This window comes from Poecilia reticulata, chromosome 8, assembly GCF_904066995.2.
Source record: "Poecilia reticulata chromosome 8, P_reticulata-male-v2, whole genome shotgun sequence".
In the NCBI taxonomy this organism is placed as follows: Eukaryota; Metazoa; Chordata; class Actinopteri; order Cyprinodontiformes; family Poeciliidae; genus Poecilia; species Poecilia reticulata.
In genome coordinates this window covers 19,524,852-19,534,664 of record NC_088837.1, presented here as the reverse complement: position 1 = coordinate 19,534,664, position 9,813 = coordinate 19,524,852, and the positions used below count along the sequence as shown (strand labels likewise).

Here is a 9,813-nt window from a genome sequence, read left to right as displayed (position 1 = left end):
CTCACACCTAGGGACAATTTAGAGAGGCCAATTAACCTGACAGTCATGTTTTTGGACTGTGGGAGGAAACCAGAGTACCCGGAGAAAACCCACGCATGCACAGGGAGAACATGCAAACTCCATGCAGAAAGACCCCAGGCCGGGAATCGAACCCAGAACCTTCTTGCTGCAAGGCAACAGCTCTATGACATGTTTTTATGTTTGTTTGGTTTTTTTTAAAATCATTTACAGAATAATGTAATAATAATATTAGATATTTTTAGAATGGATTTTTGAGCACCTACAATTTATAGGACCTGATTTTTTAAATTTAGGTCTATAAGGAAATGAATAACACTGCCAGATAAACAGAAAACATAATAATTTCATGTTTTTCCACTCGGTTAAGAAATGGTTTCTCAGTACCCAACGCTGTTAACTTTATTGATCATTAACAGGTTTGCTCTCAAATAAATCATTTTTAAACATTCTGAATATGGTCAAATTTCCATGATTCAAATCAGATTTCTCCAACGTGTACGTGTTCAGCCAACTGACAGCTGGAGAAAGGCACCTACTCTAATCAGATGAAAACAAAATTAAAGATTTTTGGTCTATTTGCAAACAACAGTTTGAGGAAGAAAGTTAACATTAGAAATTTCCTCAAACTGGTGGCTGCAGGGTTTTCTTCAGCAGAAAGAAGAGCTGATCTTACCATTTGACCAGGGAAGCTGGACAAAGTAAGACAGATGAAGCTAAGTACAGGATAATCCTGGAGGAGGAGGCTACAAAACACTTTAGATTAGTTGAGCTTCTAGCAGGGAAATAAGCCTAAAAATACAGCCAGAGCTGTGGTGGTTTAGATCAAGGAATAATAACGTGGCGGCTTGGCCTAGTCAAAGTCCAGACGTAAATATAATCAAGAATTTTGAGACAGACGTACAAATTTCTGTCCGTGTATGCTCTCCATCCAGTCTCCAGTCGGTATGTGCAAAGCTGGCAAAGACATAAATATCTGCAGCTGTTATTGCAGTGAAATGTGTTTTTTCTTAGAGAATCGTAGACATACAGAAAACCTCATGCACACATAAAAAAAGAGAAAAAATGTTAGAATATGCATTCTTTCTCATGCACCTGTACCAAAGTTGGTAAACAAAACTATGAGTGCATGAGAGGTAAAAAAAAACAAAACAAAAAGAACTGCTTAGCTCAACGTTAGAGAAGTGAATGTTATCTTGGGTTGAATTCTTTACAAGTGTTCCACTGGGGTGAAGATAAATTGCTAAAAGGACTGCAAGAAAAGATAAAAAGCCTGCATAAAGATTAATATTTAATGCTTGGCTGTAGAGAGTTAGACTTTTTACGCATCGTTTTAGAACAGAAATAAATCAAAAGAAGAATCTGTTTCAGATTTTCTGGGACAATATTCCTGTAAATGTTTGTTTCATCCCTACTGAAACGACCGGCGAGCGCCCCTCACTTCCTTCCCTACTGAGAATCTCCTGGAGGAGTCTGTTCCCATGCCATTCAACACGAACACCTGCAGCCTTAACAGTACAGCTCACAGGACCTCCACTGTGATAGGACATGTAAGACCTTGTGCACCTTCATAACTTACTCCCCCTTGCTCAATGTATGGCAATCCACTTGGTTTTTCTCACACATGGCCACAAAAACTTTGACCTCCATCACAGGCAAAATAAAACTTTCTCACATCAACAACGTGGGAGGAAAAACACTGATAAAGGCCAGAGCGATGTGTTCTCCTCAACCAGCAACATCTTGGAAAAATAAGTCTGGGATTATACGTAATCTCTACAGCTACACAAGTGTGCCATCTTGGCGCTGCGCTGATGAGCGCTCGCAATTAAGCCGTCACTGTCACTAAAGGATGCAACCATACAGTAATGTATTGTCAAAGTGTTAGGTCTTTTGAGCTTCGTGAGCCACAGGCTAAGCAAACTGACACACTCGCAGGACTTAATGATGGTGACCAGGAAGCTGTCAGGCAGGGAAGGCCTAGTGATGCACTGTTTATGTTCCCGGCCCCGCTAGCTGTCAGCAAGCTTTGGCGGTGGAGAGCATCTCTTATCGTAGGAAATCTGCATGTCGCAGGTGGGATAGCAATATTATTCTTTGTCAAAACAAGACAAAAGGAAAGACATCACTGGTTATCACCTTAGAAAGTTATAAAGAATCTTATTATTCAATCCAGAGTCAAGCAGATGGAGTTTAAGAACCCCATTAGGAGAAGGGTTAGGGGTTTTCCTTTAGAAAAACCCTTACTTCATTTAAGGTAGTGGTAGTGGTATTTTTGAGTACTTTTGCAGTTTCTCTCGTGTACAGAAGAAAATTATTTAATATGTCTAAGGCTCAAACAAACAATAAAAACATTGCAAATGAAGAAAACTTTTGTATAAAATGGTATTTATCCATCAGGATGATTCCAAGAAGGTGTTACATAGAAAATACAGCATAAAGTAGAGTGGGGAGAAAGGTAAATTAAAGCAGAGGTCTCAAAATCCAGTCTAGTTCAGAAGGACAAGCCCCTGCTCTTATACACATCTGAATTAAGTGGTTAAATTACCTCATCAGGCTCCAATTAATTACAAAAGAGAATTGCTAATGATCCAAATATTTGAGTCAGGTGTGTTTAAGCAGAGATACAGTACATCTAATAGTTGCAAGACACTGGATTGTGACCCCTGGATTAAACGCTAATGCTGCTAGGGTTCTGTACTACTGGTCATTTTTGCATCTCAGTGTTCCTAGCAGTATGAATCCACCTATCTTTGAACATCTGACCTGGCAGGGAAGCAACAGGGGTGGTCAGTCAGGTTCATGGGTGGGCGGTCCAGGGGGTGGTGGCATCCCTTCTGACCCTGTTCCCAGCACAACAAACTAAGACGTTGGGAGCTTATGAGTTTCTCCTGTCAAATCTGACAGGCTCTCATTTGCTTTCATTCAGCGTCTCATCACGGCTTCAAAGACGGGTGGCTTATCTCCCTCAGGGGCGGAGTGAGAAGATCAACGCTCCCTCAAAAAATGACTGGTATCCAAACATTTTTGACCCCAGGCGATCTCGCTCCTCATAATTGGCTTCTTCATTCTGTCTGTCTTGAGCAATCAACTGCAGAGTTATGACGCATTACTCTGCCTGGAAAACATCATTAAGTATATTGTGCAGAAGTGATTCAATAACATATCATTTTCTCTTAGCGAACAAAACCGCGTTATTGAAGGACGTACTCTTTGTAGTCTCCAGTACGCGGAGGGTTTTCTTCTTCCAGCTCCTGTTGTATAACCAGGATTGGTGGGAGGGGGGGGTGGGGGGGGGCTGATCCAGCACTAAATTGTGTTTATTTGCTGAAAGATGCCCAAAGGCCAAAAGTCTGGCACTAAGAAACAGCATTCTTTGATGATCCAGATGCATTCAAGGGTTAGGGTTAGTTCATGCACAACCTTATTTTAAGATAAACAATATACTCAAGGTTTCATGGTAATATTTATATATCAGATCTGGGGGGGGGGAAACGGATCTCGGTCAGTCAGAAGGGTCGGATCCAGCTCCACACCTGGTGTCTGGAATCCAGTTTGCGCCTGTGGTGCTCAGGTGTGGAACAACACCGGTAAGCTCATCTCATCCTTTCCTCGGGGCTGAAGCATGAAGGACAGACAGAGAGAACCCTGCGACCCAAATGCAACAGCATATATCTCAGGAAAAACTTTGACAGAGGGGGTTTCTTCCTCCCTCTTTTTTGCTACTCCGAGCAGCCGGTTAAAGCTCCACACATCCAACCACTGCCCCGGGGAAATGTTATGACAATCAAAAACGGTGAACAGCAGGAGCAAGAAGTGGCATGAACAGATTTCAGGGTTTCAGACATGAGAGGTAGGCTGAGAGGGACCTCTTTCGAGAAGTGTGTCGCCTGAAGATAAAACTCGTGTATGGTCAGGTCGCTGCGGAAAAACCGTCTGGGCCCCATTTCTGACTTGCTGTGCTGACTGAGGAATACAAATACGGCTACCGGTAGTAAACAGGAGCTCATGTGACGGCTCGTGAAGATAATTATGTCAAAAGATGCTTGAATTTACTTTACTTACTGCCAGTGCACTCACTTCCTCCCAGACACCACAGTGACGGAGGTCTGGGGTAAAGTGATTGAGATGTGGTTTTGTTTAGGTGCCAGGCAGCGCCCCAGGACAATATTTCTCCTACTCAATCACCAAGGAGATATTGTGAAAATTTTACTGCTTATTCTGGGAAATCTAATCGTGGTTCTTTTCCCACAGTCAGTGGCTAAGAACTTCATAAACACCTTGTTTCTTTCCTCTGAATTCCTCCATGGAGATTATTTTAGAGAAAAGAAAAGGTGATATTAGCAACCTGGTTGTCTTTATTTGCTTGCGAAAAAGTTGGATGAACAAGCAGGAATATTCTGACAACTGTCTGTGGGGAAAAAAAAAAATAGGATAGCCTAAGTAGACCCAGTAAAGGAGAGCTGACAAAAACTAGCCTCAGGACATGCTTTCTCAGTCTTTCCTGTCACATGTCTACATGTCAACAGATTATGCCTTCACTCTTGAAACTTGTGGGTCAAAAAGATTGCTGTCAACTTCTACCTTTAAGAGAATATGCAGTATAATGGAAACTGTAGCCTAAAGCCTGATATTCAAAGTGTTGAAAAGATAGTAAAGAACTGAAAGACAGTAAAAGAGAAACTTGGTTTCACGGTTTACGTTGCTCGTTCCCTCAGCTATTTCTTTCAAAAAGTCTTTTTTGAAAGACTTTTTAGTCATCAAGCTATTTTTTTATTTCTGATTAACCTGAGTAAATACAAAAAATAATGATTTTGGTTATTAAGGGATATCAAATCAACTTGGCTATTAATGTCCATAAATCATTTGTAGTAACATGCAGCAAGTCTTTTAAATTCACTCCCAAAGTTTGAAAATGGTTTTGAAACATCGCCTTGTTAAATATATGGCTCCTTCTCATCTGTTGAATTTCGGTGTTGAATGATGGTAATTTTTCAATTTGTCATCAGACGGGTTCAACTTATAGGATATTTTTATTCTACAGCTCTGGCAGTCATCAAGCTAGACGGAACTTGTAAAAAATTTGGTTGATTATTGTTAATGTCTGATTTAACAATGAATGAAGTGTAATTACTTTTTCACATAGGCAAAGGTTGCTTTAGTAGCTTTTAATTATATTTGGTTTCATTTCTTTTTTTTTCTTTCAAAATTTTAATTTGGAAAAAGCAAAAAAAAAAAGCTTCTTTTATTTCTACTTGTCCATTGCTCAAAGACCACGGACTTCACTGAGCTTCCTCGTCATAATCTGCACTGTACAAAAAATAATAATAATTTAGATGTCAGTATAGATACATTTTAAGGCTATTAATGTGAAACTGTGATAAGAGCTGAAAAATAAATGAAATATAGTGACGTACGAAAAGCATGTGGATGGATAGGATATAACTCTATTTCTAAACAATAGTGTGGAAAGCTTAATAGGTTCCCATAATTTTGTCATAGATAATTATTAACAAGACGTATTGACGAAGATAAGTAAAAAATGTAAAACGACGATTTTTTTTTTCTAGCTCGAGTGAGACATCTTCGTTTTTGTTTAGATCTCTGTCAGTTTCCGCTTTCTCATTTCCGTACACAAAAGCTCTGCTGATGACGTGTACACACTGCTTCGTCGTTAGCTGGCTAGCTTAGCCACCTGTCAGAGTACAGGGGATAAAATAAAAAGAATAGGAATACAACAAGGGACACAAGGCGTTTCAGCGAATCCATAAAAATGGAGACGCTTTACCACCAGACCAACAAGTGAGTGCAGTGACAGCTTCTGTGAAAACTGTGCCGACTCTGTTAGCTGACTTAGCTTTGTATTGCAACTAACCTAGCAACCTAATTAACGGTCCAGTTTCAAAGGAAACTCATTGACAAAAATACTTATAATAACTTTGAAAATGTCTTTGGCGTGTGTTAGTACGGTAATGAAAAAATACACCACTTACGTTGGTATTTTAATATTTCAGTTTCTGTTCAATTAAACGCTGTATTTGCATTGGATTAGGCAAATCCAGGAGGTGCAGTCTCAAATGGGAAACCTGGAAAGGACTGACCGCGAATCAGTTCACTGTGAGTATGATCACGACGACGGTTTAATTCAGTTTCGCCTATACATTTTGTTCTGATTCAGACAACAGAGAAATGTTGTTGCCGCCTCCTTATCTAAAAGTTCTCCGTGCAAGTTCCTTGCGGTAGCTTCTCGTTAATGTTTTGGATACGCTGGTAGAGGTTAGTGCCTAGATGACGGGTTGTTTTCTGTGGATGGTGCCCGTCACATCAGCTCTGGGTCGGGACAGGAAGCAGTAGGGTGGGAGCCAGTCTATCCACCTCCTCAGTCCCTTCACAAACTATGACATCAGCTTACATTTTCTCCTAAAAGAGGATGTAAGCAAAAAAAAAATAATAATAATAATAAAAGCAAAAGGACACACACGCAAAACAAAAACATTGACATCAAAAATTGACCTGATTTCAAGAATATATTGTTAAAGATTTATTTTGTTCTTGTGGTTGACATATATCACACAGCAATGTTTAGTTTTTGCACAATGCAGAACACAGATGGCACCCAATTTACTCATTGGAAATAAAAATAGGCTTCTTTTTTTTATCTGTCCCCGTTTACCTCCTGGCTGGGTCAGAAAGCTAAAAACTGCCACTGAATATAAGTTAAAACAATAAATAAAGAGTATAAATCCACTGATAACACCCATTACAATGTAAAAATTGACTGATATTTGTGTATAGTGACCATTAAAGTTTTTATCTATTTTCTTTCCTCTAATGTGAGATCTTTTTTTCCCTCTCCATTTCAAGTGTTAGAGAATGAACTACAGGCTAGAATCGACCAGATCTTCACTCATCTGGAACGCCTCGAGATCCTGGCCAGTAAAGAACCACCAAACCGCCGCCAGAACGCCAAACTGTGAGTGTTGAGCGATTCAACTGCTGGTGGCCGTAAAAAGGCCCAAATCTGACCGCGTAAGCTGTATCTCATAAAGGCACAGGGTGGATGCAGAAGACAAAAACAGCTCTGCGCTGCCCTGTGGCGACGTGGCTCTATGAAAACATTTCCTCTGAAGCCCCGTCATCGTCAGCGTTCCAGCTGCGTCGGGCAGAGATTCGTCTCTGGCTTGGGTAAACAGGCCCTAGGGGACAGTGTTCGCCATGAGCTTTCCTCTGATCCCGGCAGGTCTCTAGGAAGAGCTAGGTGAAGGATAAGAATGGGCCTGGGAGAGGCTCTTTACAGATTTGAGCTCCAAAAGAATTCTCCTTTATCCAGAAACTATACATTTCAGGATGATTTGAGGGAATAAACAACACAATATTTCATGAATTACATTTTTATAGTTTTGCCAAAGCCACTCACCATGAATGTTAGTGTCTTAAAATAGTTATTGAAATAGTAACAGATGTAGAAGATGATTAAAAAGAAGTAAAGTGTGATAGGAACTGAAATGAGTTCTTTGTATAATCTAGTGTGTTGTTTCTAAAAAAAAAAAAAAAGGATTTCTTCTGTTGCTTTTCCATCAGACGAGTGGATCAGCTGAAGTACGATGTTCAGCACCTGCGGACCGCTCTCCAAAACTTCCAGCACAGACGCTACACCAGAGAAGCCCAGGACAGAGAGAGGGAGGAACTCCTGAGCCGCACCTTCACCACAAATGTAAGCTGCACGGGCCTGAATACAGCCTCACATTCAAACTTCAAATTGTAATATTTGAAGTTTAGTGAAGACTAGGATTATCAATTGGATTATCACTAACATTTTTTTTTTTTCCCCATTGAGGACATGTAGGGTTTTGCAAAGCCTTAAACCTTTTTCACATTTTGTCACAGTACAACCACAAACCGTCATTTAAGTTTCATTTTCGCAATTGTGAAGCGGGAGATAGAATATACGTGAAGCGTCAGCTGTTATCAATCTACACTGCTTCACATGTACGGCAAAAAAAAATGTTGGTGTTGTCCGGTTGAAGCATAAAAATCAGTTCTGCACTTTTCAGATTTTTATTTCTAAAAAAAAAACTTTCAAATCCATACTTAATCTTTTCATGTCACAGTTACCTGCTATTTTGTGCTACTCTGTCAGACGAAATACCAATAAAGTATGAACATTGCGGTTGTAACTACAGAAGTATAAATACAGCAGGTGACAGTATTTTATTAGAGTGATGTGATTTCTCTAGTTAAATATAGCTTTTGTACTTTAACAGGATGCGGACACCTCCATCCACATAGATGAGACCATACAGTTAAACACGAACCTGCACAATGCACACCGAGGCATGGACGACCTCCTGGGCAGCGGCAGCAGCATCCTCAATGGCCTCAGAGATCAAAGGTCAACCCTCAAGGTGTGTGCTAATCAACGAAATCAATTCTCTGAGCTAGCTTAAATGTTTTAATATTTAACCACCCCTAGTCGTATCTAAGGAGGAAGATAATTACATCCTTGGCTCAGTTTCTGCTGTCTGTAGTAATTATGTCATTGTTACTAAGGGTATTCTGAGCGGGTGGGCGAGTCCTCGTTTCCAGGGAGGAGATGGTCTTCCTGGCTTTGGCTTCAGCCTCTTTTTATCAGGGTGTGACTGTTGACCAGCGCTCTCAGCCAGGCAGTCCAGACATGAGAAACTCCTGACAGAGTGGTGGAGTCAGGGAGGCGCTTGGCCCTCTCCCAAACTCTAGATGAATTAGTGCTGATAATGAACAATGTGCTGTGGCTTTACAGCTGTTGAAGTCATTACATGTGATAATTGTTGCTGTCATTAAGTGGCTTTTTATTGTTATTTTTTGGCTCCACAGGGGACGCACAAGAAGATGCTGGATGTAGCCAACATGTTGGGCCTCTCTAACACAGTCATGAGACTAATAGAAAGACGAGCCACCCAGGATAAGTTCATCATGATTGGAGGCATGTTGTTGACCTGCGTCTTCATGTTCCTCGTCATCAGATACCTGGGCTGAACGCGCCTAGGTAGTCAATCAGATGTGGACATTTCAGGAAAACATCAATCCCACAGGATATGAAATTTAAAGTGATTTTAATAAAATGTGCCATTGTTTTGTTTACTTTCAATAAACTCACTTTACTTTGGATACACTTTAAACGGTTAGGCTGAAGAAGTTCTTATCCCGACAGTATTTTATAGTGTGGCACTTTTCTGTTGATCAGTTGGACTCTTCTTCAAACTGCTCCTGTTGTTTTTTTCTTTCATATTCCCAAAATGTCCATCAATGTATGATTGAAAACAAGTCTGAATGTGTAAAAACATTTATTTCATTCTGTGAATGTTTTACTACCAGTAATCTGACATCCACAGATTCTTTTGATTTCCCTGCCCAGCACAGCAGTACTATTAAAATGTGTTGAAAATTACACCCGAGGGCAACTACAATGCTCAGCAGTTTGCTTAAACCATGAGTTACAATACCCGACAATAGGAAATCACCACTTAATGAGGATGTCTATTCATCTCAAGTTTAGAAATCATGTATTACTGATGTACTATTAAATCTTTGTTAAATGTCCATTTTTGTTAGATCAAGTACAGGAAAATCTTCCATCTCAAGTTAAATTTCATTCAATATAAAATGATTAAGATACCTAAACTTAAACTTTGTCCACTTTTATATTGGAGTACAGGTAAGGAGCATCTCTTGCCTGTAGAGATCCTCATTGCCCATCTTTCATGGCTGCCTGTAAGATAGAACGTCACCTTTATCTATTTGACTGAACCACCACCA

At 40.1% G+C, this 9,813-nt stretch overlaps 1 protein-coding gene across 1 annotated transcript; it reads left to right on the top strand.

Moving 5' to 3' along the window:
- The first annotated feature begins 5,640 nt into the window (after positions 1–5,640).
- On the top strand, positions 5,641–9,176 carry gosr2 (golgi SNAP receptor complex member 2). Its single transcript, XM_008415886.3, has 6 exons — positions 5,641–5,820; positions 6,071–6,135; positions 6,883–6,991; positions 7,600–7,732; positions 8,283–8,423; positions 8,872–9,176. Exons 1-6 carry the CDS (start codon positions 5,792–5,794, stop codon positions 9,031–9,033), a joined length of 639 nt encoding a protein of 212 aa, XP_008414108.1. The 5' UTR covers positions 5,641–5,791; the 3' UTR covers positions 9,034–9,176.
- The last annotated feature ends 637 nt before the right edge of the window (positions 9,177–9,813 follow it).